Genomic DNA, 25,759 nt, shown 5'->3' with positions numbered 1-25,759 from the left:
TGTGTGTGTATGTCTGTGTGTGTGTGTGTGTGTGTGTGTGTATGTCTGTGTGTGTGTGTGTATGTCTCTGTGTGTGTGTGTGTGTCTGTGTGTGTGTGTATGTCTGTGTGTGTGTGTGTATGTCTGTGTGTGTGTATGTCTGTGTGTGTGTGTGTATGTCTGTGTGTGTGTGTGTCTGTGTGTGTGTGTGTGTGTGTGTGTACATACATACCACAGTGTGAACTTACAGATGTTAGAGGATACCTTGTACTGAGTCAGGTCTCCTATTTTACCATTGAGTCCTGAATGCCCAGCTCAGACTCAGGCTCAGGCTTGGCAGTTGGTGCCTCTACCGGCTGAACTATTCTCCTGGCCCCCATATCTTTTAACTTAGATTCACAGAGCAGTTGCCTGTATTCTGATAATTTTTCTTAGTCGTAACTCAAGTATTACCACAGAATGACTGATTTTTCATAAACATTTTGTATTAGTCAGGGTTCTCTATGGCAGTGTTTCTCAGCCTTTCTACTGCCTCACGTGGTGACCCCCAGCCATAAATGACTTTGCTGCTACTTCATAATTTAGCTACTGTTATGAATCATAATGTAAATATCTGATATGCAGGCTGTCTGATATATGACCCCTACGGTTCAGTGGACCCAAAGTGATGGATGGAATGAATCTATATGTAGAGAGGAAGGATACATTAGAACGGCTTTCATGCTGTGATCCAGCTAGCCCAGCAATGGCTGCCTACTAACAGAAGGTCCAAGAATCAGTAGCTGTTTAGTCTACAAGGCTGGATGTCTCAGTAGACACTAGAATCGTGAAGATGCCAGTGAAGAAGTGGTCTTCCCATGAGAGCAAGAGCAAGCCCCTTCATCCACACCCCTGTCTAGGCTGCCAGCAGAAGTCGTGGCCCAGATTAAAGATGGATTCTCTCACTTCTAAAGATCTGGATTAGCAGTGGTTCATTCTACTTTAAATGATGAATTTAGGGAAAAAAAAATCCCTCCGAGGTGTACCTAGCTGCTTCCGTTTTAGTGAGTTTCATATATAGTCAAATTGACAACCAAGGGTAGAACTGTGTTTAGTTCTAAGTCTTTCTGGAGTTTAGAATGCTAATCCACCAAGGAACCCGTCTCTGTTGAGCAGATGAAGGTGAAGATCCCTCTGGCACCATTTGTGGGTCTTAGCGTAGCTCTTGATGGCTGGTGCAGTGGGCTGGGAAGGGGCTCTTGCTTAGACTAGACCTGAGGGTCCTAGAGCCCAGGAATGGCAGTGGGCCATACTTTACTCCATATGCTTGCTTATGGTCAAACCCAGGGCTCCATGCAGAGGGTAAACTTCAAGCAGTCTACCAGTTGAGGTACACTGCCAGTCCTGTTTTAAACATGTCATAGATTAATGCATGCAGGGCTATTTAATTTTGCATACTCATCCATCTTAGCCAGAGTATAATGTGCCCATTGTATGCGTGTTCAATGACTGATGATTATTATATTATATATTATGCATTATATATTATATTATATTCATCCATCTTAGCCAGAGTATAATGTGTATGCGTGTTCCATGACTGATGATTATTATATTATGTTATATATTATACTCCTCTATTTTAGCCAGAGAATAAGGTGCCCATTGTATGCATGTTCCATGATTACTTTCCCCCCTTCTTTGTGAAAAGCAGTCGGCTATTTCTGATTTTGACTTTTACAAAGAGCTACGTGAACATGCCTGCATATATTGTCTATATAGTTAGAAGTGGCTTCCTGAGTCACAGGGCTGCTCATTTTAACATTTACTGGAATTATCCAGGCGCTCTCTGAAATGATTCTGCAAATTTTTCTTCCTTCAGCAGAGCCAGGCTTAACATAGCCTGCTCAGCTTGGGGTGTGAATTTCCCTGGCTGCCAATGGCTCTGAATAGCTTTTTTTCCTCCCTTCTTGTGACTTTTTGATTTTTCTGATAAGCATTTTGTAATTTTCATGCGATTTATGGATATTTCTTTTTCCTCGATGTCAATTGTTTTCTGCTACATTTATGGAAGTGCCTTTGCCTTTCCCTTCCTTATCGTCTTTTTTTTTTTTTTCTGATGTGTGTGTATGTGTGTGTGTGTGTGTGTGTGTGTTTGGTGGTAGTGATTGAACCTAGGTCTTGTACATGCTAGGCAAATATCCTACCACAAAGCTACATTCCAGCCCTCTTCTTACTTTTAATTTTGTGATAGGGTCTCACTAAGTTATGCATGCTCATCTTGATGTTGCCTGGTCTTCATGCCTCAGCTATCCAAGTAGCTGAGATCATAGGCCTGTATCTTTAGGCCAAGCTAAAAATATGTTTTTCATTTTCTTGATAGTGTTCTTTGGGGTGTTGTACTAAGACTTTTTAATTATTACTTCGTAGTTTGATTTGTATTCCTTGACTTCCTTCAGTGTTTAATATCAGTTTTTTAAAATATATATATGGATATTTTGCTGCTAGTTCAGTGCCTGTTGGGGCCAGAATATGCCATTAGATCCCTTGGAACTGGAGTTAGGGATTGTAGTGTACTGCTATATAGGTGCTGGGAATCAAACCCAGGCCCTCTGCAAGGGAACTGTACTATCCAGCCCTTCATTCTATTAATAATATAATCCCACTCTATTCTTTCTTTTTTAAAAGATTTATTTATTTATTTATTATCAATATATGAATATATTGAAGCTGTCTTCAGACACACCAGAAGAGGGCATCAGATCCCATTACAATGGTTGTGAACCACAACGTGGTTGCTGGGAATTGAACTCAGAACCTCTGGAAGAGCAGTCAGTGCTCTTAACTGCTGAGCCATCTTTCCAACCCTATTCTTTCTTTTTAAAGAAAGGTTTGTTTGCTTTCGTTCAGTCCAATTCAGAAAGATTTATTTATTTTATGTGTGTGTAAGTGTTCTGTTCAGATCAGAAAGATTTATTTATTTGTGTGTGCGAATGTTTCTTTCTTTATGTATATATGTGTACCATGTGTGTGCCTAGTTCTCAAAGAGGCCAGAAGAGGGTGTTGGGTCTCCTCCAACTGGAGTTGCATGTGATGGTGAGCCACCATATAGATGCTGGGAATCAAACCTGGATCTTTACAAGAACAAGTTCTTTTTAACAACTGAGCCATCTCTCCGTCCTCAGATGTCCGAAAGTGTCTCCTAAGTCTCCTTGTCCTGGGGCAGGCTGGTCCCCTGACTCTGTGGCAAGGGAAAGGGGAAATTGCAAACAGCCTAAGGGGATTAAAAGCAGTGCATCTTTGAGAACAGCTAGGAGACAATCCATTTCCAACAGAGGTTTGTATTGTTTATCTCATGGTATAAAAATGTCAGCTATGGTAGGAACTGGAAGCTGGAGGCTCATCTCTAAGGAGACCTGTGCCCAGAATGCCACGGTGAAAGCTCTGGCTGTGCGAGCAGTTCATTCCTGCTGTGAATACCTGGTGTGGTGACCTCACCTGCTTGCCACCTGCTTTATTCTTGCTTGCTGCAAGTGCGGTTGTTTGAGGACTCTTTTTTAACTATGTTCGTGTATCCCATATACTTTCATTTGCCCTTCCTTCCTTCCTTCCTTCCTTCCTTCCTTCCTTCCTTCCTTCCTTCCTCCCCTCCCCTCCCCTCCCCTCCCCTCCCCTCTCCTTTTCTTTCCTTTGTCCTACAATACTTTTAATCTTTCTCTGTAATTTCTTCATGAGTCATTGATTATTCAGGAGCCCGTTGTCTAATTTCCCTGTGTTTGTATGATTTTTGTAGTTGTCGATTCTAATTTTCTTTCACTGTGGTTAGAAAAGATGCATGCCGCGATTGTGTCGGCTAGAGAATGGTCTCTCCTGGAGGATGTTTTATGTGATATGAAGACTGTAAATGTGAACTGTGGTATGAAATGTCCTATAACTATGTTAGGTCCATTTGGTCTAGACCTCATTTAATTGATGTTCCTTTTTGATTTCTGTGTGGGAGATGTGCCCATTTGATAAAAGAGGGGTTCTGAGACCTTCAGTTATCATTGCTGTGGAACCTGTCTCTCCTGTAGGTCCTGTATTTGCCTCATGCCCTTGCTTGGTTCTGTGTATGTTTACAGTTGTTGTCTTCTCCTGCTAAGCCCTCCTTTCCTTATGGTTCACTTTGCTGCTTTGGCTTTCTTTGTCCTGCTGTGACATTCCTTGAGGCAATGTGTGTTCCTTGTACTCAGCATATAGTTGGGCCTTCTTTTTAAATCCATTTAGCCAGTCTATTGAGGTATTTACTTAAATTAAAGATCATTATTCATAGGTAACAAGTGACCTCTGTCATATTAATTACTTCTTGGCTGTTATATAGATCTTTTTTTTTTCTATTTTTTTGAACTAATCTTTATAGTCTGGTGGTTTCTATAGCAATAAGTGTCTCTTCCCTTTCTCATTTGTACGTCTTCTCTATTGGTAAGTTCTACATCTCTGCATATTTCATGATGGTTGTTTTCACTTACAGATTAATGACTTTCTTAATCCTATGTCATAGGGCTGGTCTGGGGGTGCTTCCTTCAGTGTTTGCTTATGTGAGACAGACTTTATTTCTTCATTTTTGAAGATAGCTTTGCTGGGTACAATATGGGTAGCTCAGAATTCCCTTTCAGCACTCTGAATGTATCCTGTTATTTGTCTGCCTCCAAGGTTTGTTCCGAGACATCTACCATAATGTAACAGGAGACCTTTATATGTAACTCTTTAGTATGGGATTGGAGAATTCTCTTTCGGTCTTCATCCTTTGACTGTTAGGTTCTAATGTGACTTGGAGAGAGAGTCAAGTTTCACTAGGCCGATGGTCTCATGAGTCCATATGCCCCATCTTTGCTAAGTAGGACACATTTCAGCTATTTTGTTATGTGCTCCTGGGCCTCGCTGTGGCTTACTCCCTGAAGCTTCCATGTGTACGACGTTTTCTTTTGCTTTCTCTTGTCCTGTAGGCTTTCATAAGCCTTGCTCACTCTTCTTGGTCTTTCATCTGATTGAATTAGCTAAAACTACTGCCTTCAAGACCAGAACATTCTAATCCTATTTACCCCAGTTTGTGTAGCCATCATCAACTTCATTCATTATTCATTATTTCATTCATTAACTTCTTCAGCATCAAGTATTTTGTTTGATTCCTGCTTGACTGTTGCGCTGGCTGTGGGTGTCTAAAAGTGCTGCAAGTCAGTGGCTTTGTGTTGGCTTATCTGAAGGAGGACCATTACCTGGCTAGTTGTTGAGCTGGGCTTGGGTATATCTGATTGATTCTGGCTGGCTGACTATAGCAGGGTGTGTGGTAGGATTGCCATGTATCTAGTTGTAGGGCTAGGCTTGGGTATATGTAGGCTCACATACCAGTGTGTTGTTCTCTTCAGAGGGAGGAGCAAGGCTCCTGTCTGGCTCCTTGTTAGGGGTAGTACATATGGGTGTCCTGGGCTGTGCATGCTTCCTTTTTTGTGCAAGTTGGCCTGTATCTGAGAGGCGAGGGGCGAGGGCAGCATGAGTTTAGATGCCAAGTCTCAGAGTTTCTTCTAACTCAATGCTCTGAGCAGCTCTTGGATCATGATGTTGCAGCCATTTCTATGTGCATGATAGAATGAGGGTAGAGACTGAGAAGTGAAAAATCACCATGGTACCTATCCCAGGATCAGATATACTCAAGTAGTGGACCCAGTTTCAAGCTGATGTGGAACTATCTCAGCTTAGGTCACTGGGCAGAGTGGACTACTGCTCTGGTAGTACTGCCATATGAACTCTGTGTTCAGGGTCTGAGAGGACTGTGGGAGTCTCTGTGTAGTCACTTGCAACAGCAGCACAGAACAAGCTATTCTGATGAGATCACAGTGCAGGGTGTCTTACTCCCCTCTCTATAGGGTGTTACTGGTTTTTATGCTTAGTTAATTGAAAATATTGGACTTCAAGGTTAGAAAACCTCACTAGTTCTTGGCTAGTCAGAAGGACAGTTTTCCATGAGCTTTCTACTCGTGACCCCTGGAAGCCAGGCAGCAGGAGAAAACGACCAGACATGGCTTATTTACTTCTTGTTGCTGTGATATATACAAGGACAGAAACATCTATGGAAGGACGCTTCCACAGGATGCTTATGGTTCCAGCCTTTCTTCTGTCGTCACTCCATGATGATGTTCTCCTGAGTCTCTGAATCCACCTTCCATTCCCTATTCCCATGAAATAGCATGAAGAAGGGGGATGGAAGGTGTAGCTCAGGCATCCTTCAGAATCCAGTCTCGCTCTGCTGCCCCACATTGCCATCTTTTACAGAGCAGCAGGAGGTACAGTTAGGGTTGATTTGGGAATATGGTTCCACCATGGACTCAGTTGGAGTAGGCATACCTGCTACTTAGATAATGGGTTAAGTACCCATTCAGATGATGTCTTCCAACTAGGGGCAGCATACAGATGAAGTCCTTGTCAGTACTCCTTTGGAGTCAGTTCTGTCCTCTTTGCCTGGCTGTGACTGCTCTCTGGCTTGTGGTTGGGTGGTAGGGGACATAGTAATGAAGTAAAGATCACTTGGGAGAAATGGTACACAGGTGCTGGAGTGGGTGTTGTTTCTCAGAGACTCACACAGGTGCTGGAGTGGGTGTTGTTTCTCAGAGACTCACACAGGTGCTGGAGTGGGTGTTGTTTCTCAGAGACTCACACAGGTGCTGGAGTGAGTGTTGTTTCTCAGAGACTCACACAGGTGCTGGAGTGAGTGTTGTTTCTCAGAGACTCACACAGGTGCTGGAGTGAGTGTTGTTTCTCAGAGACTCACACAGGTGCTGGAGTGAGTGTTGTTTCTCAGAGACTCACATAGGTGCTGGAGTGAGTGTTGTTTCTCATAGATTCACACAGGTGGTGGAATGGTGTTGTTTCTCAGAGACTCACACAGGTGCTGGAGTGGGTGTTGTTTCTCAGAGACTCACACAGGTGCTAGAGTGAGTGTTGTTGTTTCTCAGAGACTCACACAGGTGCTGGAGTGGGTGTTGTTTCTCAGAGACTCATACAGGTGGTGGAATGGTGTTGTTTCTCAGAGACTCACACAGGTGCTGGAGTGAGTGTTGTTTCTCAGAGACTCACACAGGTGCTGGAGTGAGTGTTGTTTCTCAGAGACTCACACAGGTGCTGGAGTGGGTGTTGTTTCTCAGAGACTCACACAGGTGCTGGAGTGAGTGTTGTTTCTCAGAGACTCACACAGGTGCTAGAGTGAATGTTGTTTCTCAGAGACTCACACAGGTGCTGGAGTGAGTGTTGTTTCTCATAGACTCACACAGGTGGTGGAATGGTGTTGTTTCTCAGAGACTCACACAGGTGCTGGAGTGAGTGTTGTTTCTCAGAGACTCACACAGGTGCTAGAGTGAGTGTTGTTTCTCAGAGACTCACACAGGTGCTGGAGTGGGTATTGTTTCTCAGAGACTCACACAGGTGCTAAGTGGGTGTTGTTTCTCATAGACTCCCACAGGTGGTGGAATGGTGTTGTTTCTCATAGACTCACACAGGTGGTGGAATGGTGTTGTTTCTCATAGACTCACACAGGTGCTGGAGTGGGTGTTGTTTCTCAGAGACTCACACAGGTGTTGGAGTGTGTGTTGTTTCTCAGAGACTCACACAGGTGCTAGAGTGAGTGTTGTTTTTTTTTTCCTAAACTTGGTGTGGAGACTCTTACATTCTTTGTCATTGTTCTTGCCAGGATTCTCGCCACAGCTGGAACTGACTTTGACCTGCGCACACTGAGGGCTGTGCGTGTGCTTAGGCCCCTGAAGCTGGTGTCTGGAATTCCAAGTAAGTCTAGCTAAGACAGCCAGGCCCAATATAATTCTTTCATCCTCATCAAAGTTGTGGCTACTAAGTATTTGACCTTTTGAACACTTTGTGTGTGTGTGTTGGGGATTGAACCCAGAGCCTTGTGATACCAAACATATAGTGTACCACTGAGCTGCACCCTTACTCATGAGAGGACTACTTTTGACATCAAGAAAAGAGGAACAGAGCTGGGCGTGGTGCATGCCTTTAATTCCAGCACTCGGGAGACAGAGGCAGGTGGATTTCTGAGTTCGAGGCCAGCTTGGTCTACAAAGTGAGTTCCAGGACAGCCAGGGCTAGCTACACAGAGAAACCCTGTCATGAAAAAAAAGAAAAAAGAAAAGAGAAATGCACATGTGTTAGGTGTCTTTTGCTGCTGTGATAAACATCACTGCCACGATGCAGTTTACAGAAGAGTTTATTTTCATTTACAGTACTAGAGGGTTCAAATCTGTCATGGAGGGGAGTGTAGCAACAAATGGTAGGGGCAGGAAGTCCAAAGATCACATCTCAAAGACACATAGGAAGCACTGAGAGAAAACAGGAAATGGGCCAGGCTATAAAGTCTCACTCCCCCTCCTCAGTGATGTAATTCCCCCACGAAGGCTTTATGTCCTGAAGTTCAATAACCTTATCAAACAGTGCTGCAAACCGGGGACCAGGTAAATATTTGAGCTCATGAGAACATTTCTGATTCAAACCACAAGGACATTTTCAGTTCATTCTTCCCGAATCCCAGAGGGTGGCCTGTTATTTTTCCTGGCTTGTGTTTCTACCTCTTAGCTTCATTTTCTGGGATTGAAGAACAGAGATCAAGCAAGGTGGTAGGACAGGGGAATGTCTAAGGCTACGGAAGGCAACCTTGGCTTAGCCCCTGAGAGACTGGTGCCGAGGTGGTCATCAAGGTATGCTTCTGTGCTTCAAGGAGTCCAAAGAGGGCAAGAGGATGCCTGATGGATGCATAGTTTTCCTTAGTTCAGTAGAGATTTGGCTTTCCACTTACTAAGGGCCTGGCCAGGCACTCGGGGTTGTGTTGTCCTGAGGCTACTACAAGAAAACCATTGGTTGGTGTCCTGTTCTCCACAAAATAGGCAAGGGTTCAGCTCCATACCTAAGAGCTGAGGCCAAGATGGAAGGGATTGAGGGTTAGAACCTTTGTCCAGGTTCTCTGACCTAGGCCAGTGGCACACACTTCTGGGTTTGGAGAATTGCCTTCCTTTCCTAAGGAGATGAATCTACTAGGAATCTCTATACTTACTTCCCAGGATTCCCTGCTCCTTATCCCCCAGGCTCCCTGGTTTCCCCTTTTAGGATGCTTCTTTTTCTTCTGTGTATTTCATTCTCTTTTTTTCCTTAGGGTTTTCTGCTGTCTTCAGACACTGAATTCCCTGTTCCATTTCTTGCCCACGGCCATTCCCTGTCCCGAATTCAGGCTCCCCACTTTCAGACCTGTGCACCCCACTTCTCCTTAAGGCCCCACACTTTGCCCGTTTTGCTCACATGGGCATTCACTGTTAAGCGCTCCTCCCTTGATGCTGCCTCTTCTGCTGTCTGACTGCTGTTCTCTGACTCCAGGCTTGCAGGTGGTGCTTAAGTCCATCATGAAGGCCATGGTCCCGCTGCTGCAGATTGGGCTGCTGCTCTTCTTTGCCATCCTCATGTTTGCCATCATCGGCCTCGAATTCTATATGGGCAAATTCCATAAGGCCTGTTTCCCCAACAGCACAGGTAAGCCCTGCAGGGCCCCGAGACAGGCACCTATTCCAGGGCCAGAGGGCCTTCTGAGCTTCCAGACCTAGAAAGTAGAACTTATATTCTAGTAGCTTGATTAGTAGTGATAAGTAAATCACTACATGGATGAAATAACACTATAAAAACATCTATGAAGGAAACAAAAGTATTTAGTACAGAATAGCTTGGGGCATGCTCTGCAAAAGGTCCTGAGGAGGCCTTTCTGTTAAAGTTGACAGATGAACAGAGATCTTAACAGGGTGAGGACAGCTGTTTGCCACCCTGACGGATCACCCCAGTTCCAGGGTTGGTAAATGCACAGTTCAAAGTGGAAGAAAACTGAGAGAGAAGAAATAATTTGGTTTCAGGGCCATGGTTAAGAACTTGAGCCTTGTACAGAAAGTGGGAAGAGTGGAGGGAGGTTTTGAATGTGGTGTGGCATCTGGATGTAGTGGAGAGGCAACAGCAGAAGCAAGTAGGGTAGGAGAGAGCCTAGTGCAGGGATGATGCTGGCAGGTTGCCCTGGGTGCTCCAAGAGTGAGCCACACTCACAGGGTGGGTATATGCTGGACAAAAGCCAGAGGGTGTTTGGAGGGTTGTTGAGTTATGGTTAAATAAAATGAGAGAACCACATCTTTTAGATCTTTTAGATGTAGACAAAGCTCTGGCTAAAATTTAAATCATTCATTATTAGGAAAAAACTTTTATTAAACTGAAAGTAAGTTATTTTGTCAAATCCCTGCAAATATTAAATATTGTGGTAAGTTCAGAGCTTTTACTTTAAGTAGAAAACAAAACAAGCCGTGGGTAGTTGCCTGTAGTCTGTATGGCATTGTGAGTTATGGCAGTACCATGAGACAAGAAAGTGAAGGAAAATCGTGCCAGGAATTACAAAGGAGGGAACAGAACTGTCATTATGCATAGAGAAGGCCACTGGCCACAAATACTCAACCATGGTACCTCTGAAGTCCTTAAATCAAGCAAATTGGAAGAGAAATAAACTTGATAATCATTTATTAGGCTTTTCTCAGTTCCTCTCATTTTTTCCCAGGCTGGGAGAGAGAAGTCAGGCCACAGTTAGGGTTAGCTTGCAAGTGTCTGCTACTGCAGATTTCAAGATGAAGGGATCTATCCTGAGCATAGTTACCTGGTAATGGCAAGGTTCCAGGAGAGAAGGAAGAGGCGAGCAAGGAGCTCCAGAGGGCAGACCATGGCTGAGGTGGAGGTGGCTGTAAGATTAGCGAGAGGGTAGAGCAGGTATGGGAGTGCTGAAGGGTGGGATGGTGACTTGATGGAGACTTAGGTCTCAGATTGCTTTACTCTCCACACAGATACAGAGCCTGTGGGTGACTTTCCCTGTGGCAAAGATCCCCCTGCTCGTCAGTGTGATGGTGACACCGAATGCCGGGAGTACTGGCCAGGACCCAACTTTGGCATCACCAATTTTGACAACATCCTGTTTGCCATCTTGACAGTGTTCCAGTGTATCACCATGGAGGGCTGGACTGACATCCTCTACAATGTGAGTTGCATCTTGGCCCCAGCCATTGTGGTGAGGTCTGGAACTCTCAGGATCTGAGGGGTCTCTCTTAGGACACTTGCGACTGCGAGTACTTGCCCAGTCCATAGCCCATTCTCCTACGCTAACGTGTAATAGAGACCCCTTTATTTAGGTGTCCCATCAAGATCTGGTGGTTAGTATGAATTTGTCCTCTTGACCTAGGTCCTCCTGCAGCCTCCTTTATGAAGAGGAGACTGTTAGACTGTTAACAGGAGAGGTAACACAGAGCTGCTGCTGCTGCTCTTGGTGATGATACTGTGAGCCTGCTACTTGTTCAGCCTGTTGGGATGAGTCATGCCATGCTTCCATTGGCCTCTTGTAGAAATGATTATAGGGAAGCTGATTAATTTGCCCAGGCCCCAGGCCTGTAGCCTCCTGTTAACCACTAGCATATCCCTGTTTGGAATTTTTGAGATTGAGTCAAGGGCTAGTGAGGACTGAGGGCCAGGTAAAGTGGAGTAGGGTTAGGCCTGCATTGAGGCCCAGGAACCTCTCCATGCATTCATGCTGGGACACCTTGGAGCTTGTGTTTCATGTTTGTTTCCTGTGTATTCTGTCCATTTCCTGGTTGGTCTTTTTGTCGGCTTGATACAAACTAGAGTTATTGGAGAAAAGGAAACCTGAAGCAATGGGGCATTTCCATAATTGGTGATTGATTTGGAGGGCCCAGCCTACTGTGGATGGTGGTGCCACCCCTGGACAGGTGGTTTTGGGTTGTATAAGTTAGCAGGCTGAACAGGCCAGTAAGCAGGACTCCTTCATGGCCTTGGCTTCAGTTCCTGCTTTTAGGTTTGTCCCTTGAGTGCCTGCTTGGCCTTTTTTCAAGGATGGTGATGTGGCAGTATAGGTCAGATAAAACTATCCTGACAGGCCAGAGAGATGGATTATTTCAGGAAAGCACCACCAGGCCAGGCCAGGCTGTCCCCTTCCCTCTCCCTTCCCCTGGTTTGACAGCATTGGGTGTGTACCTTCACAAGAAGCAGAGGAGGGAGCAACAGTGTTGGCATAGTGGAACAGTGAGGGGCCCTGTCTACCTCTCTCAGTGGCTACAAGCTCAGGAGAGCAGCTCTTGGCAAGAAATTATTATTTTTTTTTCTTTTTGAGACAGGGTTTCTCTGTATAGCTCTGGCTGTCCTGGAACTCACTATGTAGACTACGCTGGCCTTGAACTCATAGAGCTCCGCCTGCCTCTGCTCCTCAAGTGCTGTGATTAAACACACATCACTGTCCATCAGTCAAGAAATTTGTTAGGCAGTTTGTGAACTGGTCATGTCTGATTACCAAATTAACACTGTTTTTACCTTGAAGTGGTAACATGGGAGTTGTCTTGGTTACTTTTCTATTGCCATGACAAAGTTCCATGACCAAAACCAACTGGGGTAGCAGCTGAGAGTTTACATTTGATCCACAGCATAAGAGGAGAGGGGAGGGGAAAAGCAAGCCAACTGGGAATGCTGTGGGCTTTTGAAACCCCAAAGCCCACTCCCAGTGACATACATCCTCCAACAAGGCCACACATCCAAATCTTCCCATCTACAAACTGAAGACCAAGCTTTCAAATATATGGACCTATGGGGGTACCATTCTCATTCAAACTACAACATACTGACTCCCCACCCCCCATTGACTTGTGGCCATATCATAATGCAAAAACAAAGAAACAAACAAACAACACCCCAAATCCAAACAAACAAACAAAACACAAAGCAAAAAACAAGAAGAAGAAAAACCTCCCCCCCCCAGTCCAACTTCTAAAGTCCCCATAGTTTTTCAGTCTAGGCACAGTTTCAAAGTCTAAACTCAAGTCAAATTCTTAACTGTTCTCTCCTATACTTCCTAACATACAGTGGCAATGAATGGAGATGGCCATTCCAAAAGAGAGCAAAGGGGCACAGAGAAGAAATACTGGACAGAAGCAAGACTTAAACCCAGCAGGGCAAACTCCAAATCTATGAGAATAGCTCCACCTCTAATGGCAAAGGTCTTAATGGCTTCACCCTTCCAGCTTTGCTGACTGCAACACATTTGTCTCTTGGGCTGATTCCACGCCCAGTATGTAGCTCTCCCTGGCAGACATCCCATGGCTCCAGCTTCTCCAGCATCTTGGGAGCCTCCAACGCAGCCCAGGCTTCACTTTCATAGCTTTACTTAATGGCCTCTCTGGGCCTCCATCAGGGACTCCCCTGCCACACACCTGGTCTCAGCAGCTTTCCTTAACTGCACAGGAAGATCCCACAGCCCCTTATGCCTGTATCCATCCTGATTACAAAGCCAGAAAGAACCACATGGCCAATGCTACCAACTGCTGCCTGCTTGGTCTGGGACCTGGCTCCCTCCTTGCAATACTTTTGCATAAACTTTGATTATAGGAGCAGATGAGTCCTTAGGCCCTTTCTATTCACAGGTTGCAGCATTGGCTGGGTGGAGTCCCACCCTGAGGGCACCACACCCTTTCTTCCCATCTCTCTTCATCCCTTTCAGCACAAGTCATGGCTCCTACATTAAGTTTCCTAATATACTTTCTCCCCACACTGTACAGTTTTGATCCCTTTGTGCCCCACTGGTACTTTTTCATTGCAGACCTGCCTAAGAGTGATCACTAATAACTGTGTGGTAGTCAATATTAGGCTGTCTTGAAATCACCTCTACTGGGAAATTAGTCCAGAACTCTCCAGTGTAGCCTGGGGCAGACTCTCTGGACAGGAACAAAACCCAAGCACATTCTTCTTCAAAGTGCCACAAGCATGGTGTCTAGCCACGTGCTAATATTGTCCTCCTCTGACACCTCTCAAGCTGGACTTCCACAGCCCACACAGCTATCAGCACTGCTGTCTTACAAGCTCCTAGGGATGGCTCCTTATCCCTGGTTACATTGTTCAACCACTTTCCTGGAACAGGGTCCCAAAGTCCTCCCCAATTTCCCAATAAACAGTATGGTCAGGCCTGCCACAGCAGCATCCCAGTCCCTGGTACCAAGTTCTGTCTGAGTTGTTGTCCTATTGCTGTGATAAATCACCATGACCAAGGTAGTTTATAGACGGAAGCATTCAATTGGGCCTTACTTTCTAGTTTCAGAGGGTGAGTCCATGGCCACCATGGTGGGGAGCATGGCAGCAGGCAGGCAGGCAGGCTGGTGCTGGAGCAGTAGCTGAGAGCTTCCATCTGATCCACAAACACAAAGCAGAGGCAGAGATGATGTGTTTGGAGGGAATGGTGCGGGCTTTCAGAAACCTCAGAGCCTTCCTCCAGTGGCATTAACTCTTCCAACAAGGCTATACTTTGTAATCCTTCCCAAGTAGTTCTAACAGCTGGGGACCAGGTATTTAAATATGAGCCTTTGGGGGCCACTCTCATTCAAATTGCCACAGGGATTATTAGAAAAATCATGGGAAATGTCTAAATTTCTCTCCAGGTAGGCACGTGGGAAGGGTTTGGAGGAACGATGGGATAATACATCACTTAATGATTGTACACACAGGGCTTTTACACATACTTCAGGAAAGAAGTATTTGATAAAGAACTGTAAGGCTTTATGTTGTTAACAGAAATGGGATTTGCTTCTTGCCAGGGCATGCTATGAGAGGAAGAGGAGAACCAGAGATGATGTGGTTGGAGTGATTGGGAAACAAGCTGCCATTTATTGAGAAGGAAGAGTTGAGAGCAGCTGCTTTCTTAGCTTTGGTTTAGTGTAGAATGGTAGTGGAACTATGTCTGTTTGACTCTAAGACTGTAAATAACTGTTGTCATGCTAGAATAGAGAGAGCTCAGAAGGAGCAGTAGCAATGAGATGTATACTGAAATTCTGACTCACGTGCAGTGTTGAGAGTTATGAAAGAGGATGAGACTCTGGACAGTGAGTGCAGGTGACAGAAAGATGCCCACAGTCTCTCCCTCGTAGGACTCTCCCTTTGGAGGCCAGTTGGGCAGGAGCCACTGAAGAGCTCTGTGCACCTTGTGTAGGGTAGGAGGAACACTCAGAACTGTGTCCTAGAATCAGAGCAGAACGTTTGAAGAAGTGGAGTCAGATATTGCTGAGAGGCCAAAGACCAGTACGTAGCAAGATGGAGGCTGCTGGTATCTTCGAGAGAAACATTCTCTGCTGGAGGGTGTAGGTGGTAAAATCTAGGGTGCAGGGGCTGAAGGGAGAAGGCAAAGAAGCAAGGCTGCCAGTCTCAGGGACTGAAGGACTCAGGGAGAAGAATAATGAGTGAGAAGTGGCTACAGAAAATACGGAATTAAGGAAGACAATTTTGTAATTTTAAAAAAAAAGAACATCGTAAAGTCATGTTATCAGATGCTATACAGAAAGACCATGTGTATTTCTACCCGTTATCCTCTTCCTTCCAGAGGTACTAACCTAAAATATGTAGTAAAGATAACTTACTGGATTGGCTTAGTTGATTTGGCCTGAGTTGTGCCTACAATGGCTGTCTCACACTGGAGAGGCCAGGAATTTGGTAGTTGCTCAGTTCACAGAGGAGGATGTCTCAGCCATTTTAGCCTGGTGCTCGGGCCTGGAAGGTTCTTGGAGAGCTGCTGGTCTCCAGTCTGCTCTAGAAGCTTGGAGAATGTGCATTTCTGTGAAGGCGTGTAGCAGTGGCAGCAGCTGACTAAATGAACTTGCCAGCAGACTGAAGGCAGAGTTTCCGATTCCCATCTGCTTTCATACAGGTCACTACCAGAAGGCGCTACTCACATTTAGGGTGGGTCCTCCCATTTCAGGTAAGGTGAGCAAGATTATCTGTCACAGGAGTGCCCAGCAGCTGTCTTTTAGTTGGTTTCAGAGCTGGTCAAATTGATAGCCATCACCAAGACCACAGCTGGGGTTTGATCCTGACACAGATAGAATACAGAATATTTCTGCCTGGAAGGGTGGTTGCCTGCCCTCCATAGCCACACTTTCTTATCTGTTGTCCTCAGCCTTGTCTTGATCTCTGACAACTGGGAGTTTGTTCACTACTGTGTTACTTTCTGATTTCAGTAATGGTACGTGCAAGAAACAAAACCATCTATAGCTTTAGGGCTTAGCCTTTCTTACTCAAGGTCAATTTGATCCTTTGGGTTTCTCTAGAGATTCTATTTCTTTGTTAAATTCTGCTTTTATGTCCTGAGTTGCTTTCATTACTCCCTTCATTATTTTGTTTCTTCCATGGTCTTTGTTAAGGCAGTTTTTCATATCCTCTTTAAAGTCCTTGGACATATTCATACTTGCCATTTTGAAGTCCCTGTCTTGTGCTTCAGCTAAACTGCTTTTCTCAGGGCTTAATATAATAGGGTTGTTCATTTCTGGAGAAGACATATTGTCTAGGTTGTTCATGTTTGTGTTTTTGTGCTGGGATCTAGACATTTGGAGTTATGTTGGAACTGCTTCTGTTGTAGATATCTGGTCTCATTTTTTTTTGGAGTGGGTTTTCTATTCTTTGGTTGTTAGTTGCCCACTCTGTGGAGTCCCTGAATCCCAAGCACGTGTGGTGGCGGTGCCTTGTAGACAGGAGTTCTGGGTTCTAGCCAGTTGTGGTTGTTGTAGGGTCCCTGATAGAGATCTGTTCTGCAGATTGGCGGGGAGTCACAAAGCAGGGGATGTGGGCTAGAAGAAAAGGCCGAAAGGGGTTGCTGGGAAGAATGAGGGCCTCTTCAAGAGGGATGGAGGTGGCTGGAAGGAGTTCCTGCGGGTGGCTGCAGCAGTGCGTCTGGACAGATGGGAACAGAAGACAAGCAGGAGGATCAAGGTTCTTTCCTGAGTCCCAGCCTAGTGTTGGAGCTATGGGACCTTGGGAGAGAGCAGGTCTGCTAGTTTAATTAACTTTAAAGTCCTTTGAGACCGCTTCCCTAATGTGACCTTTGCTGACCCTTGTTTGTAGATGTAACCACCTTCAAAGGGTGAGAGTCTAGGCTTTCCACGGCTCCCACTGGCAGGAGTGCTCAGGGCTCAGAGATGGCACCATAGCCTGCTCTGTGATGTCTGGCTGAAGAAGTACACACACAGTAAAGTTCAGTCTAAAAGGTTTTGTCTCGTTAAGGTGTTCCTTTCTTGGCCCTTTACAGAGAGAGAGAGAGAGAGAGAGAGAGAGAGAGAGAGAGAGAGAAAGAGAGAGAGAGAGAGAGAGAGAGCGAGCCTGAGCCTTTTGAGGGTATATTGTCATTCATATATATATATAATTTTATGTGTATGTATATTTTGCCTGCATGTATGCATGTGTAACATAGTAACATATACCTGCCTGGTACCATCAGAAGCCAGGGAGAGTATTGGATACCCTGGAACTGGAGTTACAGATGAGATAAGCAGCTGGGAATTGAACCTGCTCCTTTGGAAGAGCAGTAAGCATTCTTATCTTAGTTATTTCTTTTGCTGTGAAGAGACACCATGACCAAGGAAACTCTTATAAAAGAAAGCATTTACCTGGGTGTCTGCTTATAGTTTTAGAGGGTGTATTAGTCAAGGCTCTCTAGAGTAACAGAACTTCTAGAATGAATCTCTGTGTATGGAAAGGAGATTTATTAGAATGCGTAATCTAACAATGGCTGTCTGTGAATGGAGCGTTCAGGAACCCAGTAGTTGCTCAGTCCTAAGGCTAGATGTCTCAGTCTGTCTTCAGGATACGCTGGAGTCCCTAAGATGTCGACTCTAATGCCTGTGAAGGAATGGGCTTGCAGGGCTTGCAGGCAAGGTGAGGACAAGCAGGAGAAGCAGAAGCCTCCTCCTTCCATGCCCTTATAGAACGTAGATTTCCAGCAGAAGCTTGGCTCCAAATAGCTCGCTCTGGGTTAAAGGTGTGTCTTCCTACCTCAAAGATCTGGGTTAAAAGTGGATCTTCCTACTTTAAATTAAGCGAAAACAAAACAAAACAAAACAAATCCAAAAAAACAAAAAACAAACACAAAAAAACCCCAAAACCCAAAAAACCCAAAACCCTCATAGGTGTCCCTTCCATTTTTGAGTTTTAGTTAATTCCAGATGTAGTCAAGCCATTATATACATATACATATACATATACATATACATATACATATACATATACATATACATATACATATACATTCCTAAATATAACCTGTCCAGTGCATGTAATGATACTTGTGTGTATTTTCAGGGCTGAGCAGCACTGGCTGACCTTTCAGTGTGCTTTAACCAAGGACTGTCTCCACTCCCATTCTTAGCTTTCCCCAGTTATTTATGGTTCTTTGTGTAGAGTTGAGGCCTCAGGCTTTTCCCCAGTCCAGTTTGTCATATTTGTTGTTATTCTTGTCCAGTTCACGTTTGGGAGATCTTGTTGATGAGACATTATGGGTATAACTTGTGATGTTACAAAGAGACACAGTCTCACAGCAAACTGCTGATCCTCTGGCCCTTTAACAGTCTTTCTGCCCCTACTCTGCAATGTTCTCTGAGCCTTAGGTATAGGAGGGTATAGATGGATGGGCTCCACACTGCATTTTTATTGGTTGTGGTTTTCTCTAGTTGTATCTATTTGTTGCAAAGAGAAGTTTCTTTTGGGGGGGGGGTTTGAAGACTTATCTGTATCTAATCTGTATCTAATGTTGCTATGTTCATTCTGCAGGTAGAGGTCAAATGTTTATATATATTTTTTGGTTATGAATTATGCTGGTTTAGTAAATTAGAGATTATAGCTTCTCCTCCAATACCCACTAGACTAAGTAGTTAGCTAGATATCCAGTACCAGGCATGGGATCTGCCTTGTTGAACAGATCTTAAGTCATCCAATCAGAGAGCTGTTTGTTACTGCCAAGGTATGTGTGCCACTACTGCCCCTTTAGGGTTATCATGCCACACTGGCCATTGATGTGGCTCATAGGCATCATACCTGGGGTAGGACTGTTGGTTGCTTCCTCCTTTGGAAGGCACCTTTTGGTACCATGAAAACTAGTTCTCAAGGAGGGGGCATTAAGGTCAATCCTAGCTCAGGGTCTCTGGGCCCTGTTTCTGAAGTATATGGTTTCTTCAGCAATAGGGATTTGCCTTCTCTGATCCTCCCTTCTCCCCAAGGGCTGTTGGCCCCCAGTCCAGGAAGACAAAGGGCATAGAGTCAAAAAACAAGGTTCAGATGGCCCATGAGTAGGACAGAAATGACTATTGAGATCAGCTTCAGAGAGGCAGCTCAACTTTAATCGGGGTGAATCAAGGGCTGTATAGATCTGGGGAAGCGGGTAGGGGTTTCTAGGGTGGGTATGTATCATTGGCTCTGGATTAAGCTACCTCATTTGTATAGAGAGACACTCCAGGAATTCCAGGTGCTTGCTAAATCAGGAGAAAGGAAGTGGAACCTGTAATCTCACTAATGCAACATTCTACAGGTAGAGAATGTGGCATTTTTGGGCTACCAGACAAGGTCAGAGAAGGAGCCCTGCTGGTAAAGGGAGTCCTCCATTCTGCCCCAAGCTCGAGAGAGTTGTCTGCAAGTCTACCAGGCTGGAGGGTGGAGATCCTGACAAGGACCTTGGTGACAAACTGGCTTTTAGGCAGGGTTCAGGTACCCAGCTCCCTGTGTCCAGCTCTCTAGAGGGAGGTGGCCATCCTCAGTGTCCACCTCACTTGTGGTTTGCTTCTAGAGTAGCCGCACACGGAGAAAGGGATTCACTACTATTTTTGGCTAAGGCCGCTGGAGTCCATGAACAGAAAAACAGTTGTGGGATTAAGTTGGGTTCAGGGGAGCTTTGCTTTCTTTTCTGGGGGCTTTGTTATATTCTTAGCTATTCAGATCATGCCTAGGCACTGAGCCATCTTGGACCAGGCCTAGGGTGAGAGACACAACTTAAGAAGCTTGCAGAGCATGAAGTGTGGAGGTTCATTTAGCTTGAATTGGATGCCTACGGAAGATATGACCAGACAGGGCTAGCTCTAAGCTTGGAGCATACGGAGCTTCTTTTAGGAGGAAGTATCTTTGAAGCTGCTCATAGAAGCCACAGGTATCCTATCAAGGAGCATTCCTACCAGACTCAGGCGAGGCATGTAGTCCTCAGGGTATCCTGAGGAGCCTTTGGCTCTCTGGGCTTGTTACTATTGCTGGGCAATGGCTGGAAATGTGCAGTTTTTCTGGTCTTCTGGGAGCCTACACCCTGGGAAGGTTCTGTGAGTCAAAAATGGGTCTGACCAAAACCCGAACTCCTTGCCTGGACCTTTCTGAGGAGTCCTCCCAGGGGCCAGCCCATTGATGTGACCATAGATGTTTGCCTTCTTATCTCACTTCCTTTTTTCCAGACAAATGATGCGGCTGGCAACACATGGAACTGGTTGTACTTCATCCCCCTCATCATCATTGGCTCCTTCTTCATGCTCAACCTGGTGCTGGGTGTGCTTTCCGGGTAAGAACCATGGGCTGGGGCATGCCCTACGCATTCTTAGGCCCATGGGCACACAACTCCCTTCTTTTCTGCACGCAAGCTCCTGTTTGGACCTCCCACCTTATATGGGACAAGGAAGTTATGTCGCCCAGGCTGGCCTCGAACTTGTGATCCTCCTGCCTCTGCCTCCTTCAGCAAATCCTACCGGCGTGCACCACCACTACCAGTGAGGAAGTTATGTCACAAAGATGATAAAGAGGGTCAGACCTGACCTGACTGTGCCCCTACCTGAGAAACACAATTCCTGATGGCTCCATTTGTCTCATTCTGAAGACTTCTGGTCAGATCTATGGCTCCCAAGATGGGTGGAAATAGAGCTTTCCTCAAAGAGCCACTGTCAGGATAAAGAGTAGATGTTGGGGATAGTGCTCTCTGCTCTTCAGTCTCTCTGTGTGTCTTATACTGGGTGTGGCTGTCACTAGCATATCTTTCCAGGATATCTTTGCAGAGGCCACTTGAACTTTCCAGTATAGGCGACTGACTTAGTCACTGTTCGATTGCTATGAAGAAGATATGTGACCGAGACAACTATTAAAAGCGAAGACATTTAGTTGGGGGCTTACTTACAGTTTTAGAGGTTTAATTTTATTATCATCAGACACTGGAGCAGTAGGTGAGAGTTGTACATCTTGATAGAGAGTGATAGTGATAGAGCAGACAGACAGACAGACAGACAGACAGAGACTGACCCTCTGGACTTAGTGTGGACTTCTGAAACATCAAAGCCCACCTCCAGTGACACAAGTCCTCCAACAAGGCCACACCTTCTAATCCCTCTCAAACAGTGTCACTCTCTAATAACCAAGGATTCAAATATGTGCACCTGTGGGGCCATTCTTATTCAAACAGCACAGTGGCAGAGTAGAACTAGTCTGATGAGTAGACTTAATTAAGGCTGAGAAGGCACTTGAGGATGGGGCATCTCAACTGAGATGATTAGGGCATTCCAGCAAGATTAGTAATGAGCCAGGTAGAAGATGGATCGAGCTGGGTAAGCAGAGCACAGCAGGCTGTTAGCTCAGCCCTAGTTAAGTATAGCACCAGTGTGCTCTGGATTCCTGGAGCTGGAGCCAGGGCATGTGGTGAGGTGAGGGTGCAGGAGCTGGCAGGAGCCTGCCTCCAGGCATGAAGCTTCTAAAGCAACACTGTCCTGCATGTCCTGCATACCCATGTTCACTGAAGTTGCTTGCTTTTCCTTCTTACATGGTTTAGAGAGTTTGCCAAGGAGCGGGAGCGAGTCGAGAACCGCCGCGCCTTCCTGAAGCTCCGCAGGCAGCAGCAGATTGAGCGAGAGCTGAATGGGTACTTGGAGTGGATCTTCAAGGCAGGTGCGTGCGTGTGCGTCTGTATGTGTGTGTGTGTGTTTGTAAGTGGGCAGCTGCACTTCCGCTCTGTACTATGTTCACCTGCTGCCATCTAGGGCTCCTGGGCTCAGGGGTGGAGCTTAGTGTAGAAGGCTGACTCATAGCACACTGTCAGGTATGATCACAGCTCTTACTCCACACTGGACCTGAGAACCCTGCGATTGCTCCACCCTCTCTGTCACCCTTGCTCTGAACATTGTAAACCTAAGCTCTAGCCTGCCTCCTCCACCCTGGCCCTCTGTGTGGGCTTCTTCCTGCCATTTGGTACCCCTTTCCAAGTCTACTGCTCCTCTCCGCATGGGCAGCTTCTCCTCTTTAGGACTTTTCCCTCCATGTGGTCTACTCTCCTCTGTGTGGACTGCTACTTCTGTGTGGGCTTTTCTCTTTTATGTGAGCTGCTGCTTTCTGTGTGAGCTGCTCCCTTCCATGTGGGATGCTCCATTTGTCTGAGCTGCTCCCTTCCATGTGGGCTACTCTTCTGCCTGAAGTTTTACAAATGCTTCCTCAGTGATAACTTCACACACACACACATACACACACACACACACACACACACACACAGTGATAAATCCATACAGCTGCTGTCTAGGAGGGCTATTTGTAGGTTGGACCTGGGATGGACTTAAAGCAGCTGGGTCTCTGCTTGGGGCATGGTTTGGTAGGAGGCATGCAGTCACAGCCCCTGGTGTGGGCATGTGTAACAGGGCAGGCAGGAATCTCAGACCACTTCCGCAGGATTCCTGGGCTGGGTCCTTCTTGGGGGATGGGTAGAAAGGTCTTGACCGGAGCTTTGTCTCTCACAGAGGAAGTCATGTTGGCAGAGGAGGACAAGAATGCAGAAGAGAAATCCCCTTTGGATGGTAAGTGCCCTCCATAGCGCTCCTCACATGGTGAGAGCTCAGATACCTGTTTCCCCATGGCACTGCTCTCTGTTAGATGTCTTTACATTCGTCATGGTAACATAGGAGCCATAGACTCTGAGTGGCCTGGTTATGTCTTTGTTGGAAGTTATGTTGGACAATGTTGCTTCTAGAAGTTTCATACCTGCAGGGTTTGAGGTGAGCTGTCTCTTGACTTAGGGTTAGCCCTAAGGCCGTAGGAGATTCTGGACACCATCCAGAGCCCTTAGTAGAATTGGGAGTCTCCACTGCTGGGGGCATCTGCAGTTGTCTGCTCAGTCTCAGCCACAGGAAGGCTGAGGTTGGTTGGGGACAGATAGCATGGTGTGCTGTCTTCTCTGCTGATCTATCTTTTTTTTTGTCTTTTAAGATTTATTTATTATTATATGTAAGAACACTGTAGCTGTCTTCAGACACATCAGAAGAGGGCATCAGACCTCATTACAGATGGTTGTGAGCCACCATGTGGTTTCTGGGATTTGAACTCAGGACCTCTGGAAGAGCAGTCAGTGCTCTTAACTGCTGAGCCATCTCTCCAGTCCCTGATCTATCTTCTTAGCAGATCTGTTCTAGCCCCCACCCCACCCCATCCCAATCCCTGCCCTGCCCTTGCCCCAGATGGATGTATCCAAGTCTTCTTGGTGGTCATGCGTCCCTAGTGTCCTTGTCTTGGAGGGAAGAGGAAGAAGAGTGACCCTCAAAATGTCATGTCCTTTCTGTGTGAGGAATGAGAAGAACCCAAGTTCCAGGGTCGGGGAGTTGCTTTGCCTCACGGTCAGGACAGGAGCTGAGATAAAGTGGACTGTTCTCAGCTGAATGATGCCTTGAGATGGGTTACCTGACGCTGCCACTCACACTGGTCTCCACTACCCATTGTTTAAAGCAGTGTTGAAGAGAGCTGCCACCAAGAAGAGCCGAAATGACCTCATCCATGCAGAAGAGGGGGAGGACCGGTTTGTAGACCTCTGTGCAGTTGGTGAGTCTCTTCAGGTGCTTCTGCTGCTGGGAAGCTCCTGACCGAATGCCATTTTTACTTGCATTATCTCCTGTGATCAGAGAACCCAGGGAGGAAGGGACAGTTTCTGCTTATCTTCCTTTGATCCTCCCTTTCCTTGGCATGGGCCTATAATACCCTGCCTCTGTGTCCTCCTTCTTAGATAGTGAAATGAGACTGGTTATTTTTTCCTACAGAGCTGGGAATTTTCTTTACCTCAGTGCCACAAATACCTGGCATTTCCCTTTTGGAAGCCCTAATGTGCTTCATCCTGCCAGGATGAATCAGACTCTCCTGCGGCTGTGTAGGAGAAGCACAGACCCCAGCAGTGCCAAGGCCACATAGCACTCCATCTGGCTCCTGGCTCTGAGGCAGTGACTGCCCCAGAGTGAGATCACACCTGGATTCAGCTCCCTGCTTGCCGTTGTCTGTGCCACACTCCATCGCTGGCTTTCCCTGCAGCCTCGTCATGTACTTTTCTATTTTTTTTCTCAAATGAGAAATGTTGCTCTAAATTCTCATAACCATTTGTCTTTTCTTAGCAGTGTCTTTGTCTCTACAGATAGGTTCCTCAGGGAAGGTGTACTAAGGGTAGAGGTTTCTGCATTTTTGAGAATTCCAATGTTATTATCTTCCATTAGCAGTTCAAAAAGATGCTTATCATTTACCCCAGTGCCCGTTTCTTTAAAATTTCCCCAGATATTTTGTTTTGTTTGAAACAGGGTCTCTCTATTAGCCCTGTCTGTCTGGGAACTCACTGTGCAGGTTAGGCTGGCCTGGAACTCACCAAGACTCACCTGCTTCTGCCTCTCGTGGTGAGATTAAAGGCCCGCGCCAGCACGCCTAGCCAGTTTTGAGGCCAGTTGCATGAGCACAGACTAATTCTTGTGTTACTGACTGCTGCTGATTTTAACCCTCTGTTACCCTACATGAATGGATACACAGTGGACTTCTCTTGAGTTGTATTCATTTTATAGCAATGACAGGCTAGTGTGTATTACAGATCTAAATCTAATTTTTAAAAATTATTGTTGTGTTTAGATGATTTACCTTGATTATCATTTTACCTACATTCTGGTTTTTATAAAATGAATTATAATTTTTGAAAAACTTTTTTTTTTTTTTTTTTACTGTGGTGTATATGCAGTTGAAGACTGTTAGACTTGTGTGACTCCTGGTTGGCTGAGCACAGGCCAGTGGATAGCCCCACACCCGTTCATATATAGGCAGTATAAGGTGACCTTGTGGGTTAGTAAGAAAAAGTAAAAGAGGGCATGAAGTTTGGAGGAGGTGGGGGAGGGAAGGATAGATCTGGGAGGACTTGCGGGGAGGAGCAGGAAGAGACTATGATCCAGATACATTGTAAGAAGTCTCAAAAGAATTCTTAAAAAGATTATACTACAGAAATACTCGAATTGTTTATAAGTGAAAGAAACGGAAGCCCCCTATGGTCCCCGAGAACCAGAGGGGATAGAATGGACTCGGACCAGTTTTGTAATTTGTACTTTTATTAAGCATCTATGTTTTTTGTTTCTATAGAGTTTCATGTAATATTCTTAGTTCAATCCTTTTTTGTGTTTAGCCATTCTTGTGTTTGTTCACTCAACAAATATTTAGTAAATGCCAATAATAGTCCAGGAGTTGTCTGAGGCATTTGAGCTGCTGGGCAAATGACTGGGGCCCTTCATCTTTGGGGTGTCTGTTTCAGCAAAGTATTGGATGAAACCGATGACAGCAAAATGTGTAGCACATCAGATAGAGCTGCGTTTGAAGGACGGAAGGCTCTGGAAGGGTCTGAAAGGTCTAGACATAGTAGTAGAGTTTCAAACAGAATGGCCGTAGATGGCCCTATGACAAAGGTTATTTTTGAATAAGGACTTGGAAAAGACTATCATGAGAAAGAACCTTCTAGAAACAAGTATCCAGACCCCGAGACAGGAATGTAACTAGCATTCATGAGGAATGTCAAAGCTTAAAGGTAGGTTAGGTCCTAGCAAGGATTCCAGGTGTTGTGCCCAGATTGTAAAAACCCCAAAGAGACCACCAGGAATCCCAA

The 25,759-nt window shown here is 45.6% G+C and overlaps 1 protein-coding gene across 23 annotated transcripts in view; it reads left to right on the top strand.

Moving 5' to 3' along the window:
- Window positions 1-25,759, top strand: part of Cacna1b (calcium channel, voltage-dependent, N type, alpha 1B subunit) — a 159,341-nt gene that overhangs the window by 21,486 nt on the left and 112,096 nt on the right. For 17 of the 23 annotated variants that reach the window (XR_003950091.1, XR_374052.3, XM_017315146.1 and 14 more), the window contains 7 exons: window positions 7,679-7,770; window positions 9,367-9,519; window positions 10,854-11,044; window positions 20,304-20,407; window positions 21,659-21,774; window positions 22,614-22,670; window positions 23,593-23,685. Coding sequence is in view for 21 of the 23 variants with exons in the window: in XM_017315146.1 (XP_017170635.1) it covers window positions 7,679-7,770; window positions 9,367-9,519; window positions 10,854-11,044; window positions 20,304-20,407; window positions 21,659-21,774; window positions 22,614-22,670; window positions 23,593-23,685 (806 nt within the window). In the remaining 2 variants the exon portion in view is untranslated. The remainder of the gene's footprint in view (window positions 1-7,678; window positions 7,771-9,366; window positions 9,520-10,853; window positions 11,045-20,303; window positions 20,408-21,658; window positions 21,775-22,613; window positions 22,671-23,592; window positions 23,686-25,759) is intronic. The other 6 variants (XM_006497634.3, XM_006497632.3, XM_017315156.1 and 3 more) reach the window with 1 other exon arrangement.

This window comes from Mus musculus, chromosome 2 (assembly GCF_000001635.26).
Source record: "Mus musculus strain C57BL/6J chromosome 2, GRCm38.p6 C57BL/6J".
NCBI classification, from domain to species: domain Eukaryota; kingdom Metazoa; phylum Chordata; class Mammalia; order Rodentia; family Muridae; genus Mus; species Mus musculus.
The sequence above is the reverse complement of the archived record's forward strand: the minus strand, read 5'-3'. Positions and strand labels throughout refer to the sequence as shown.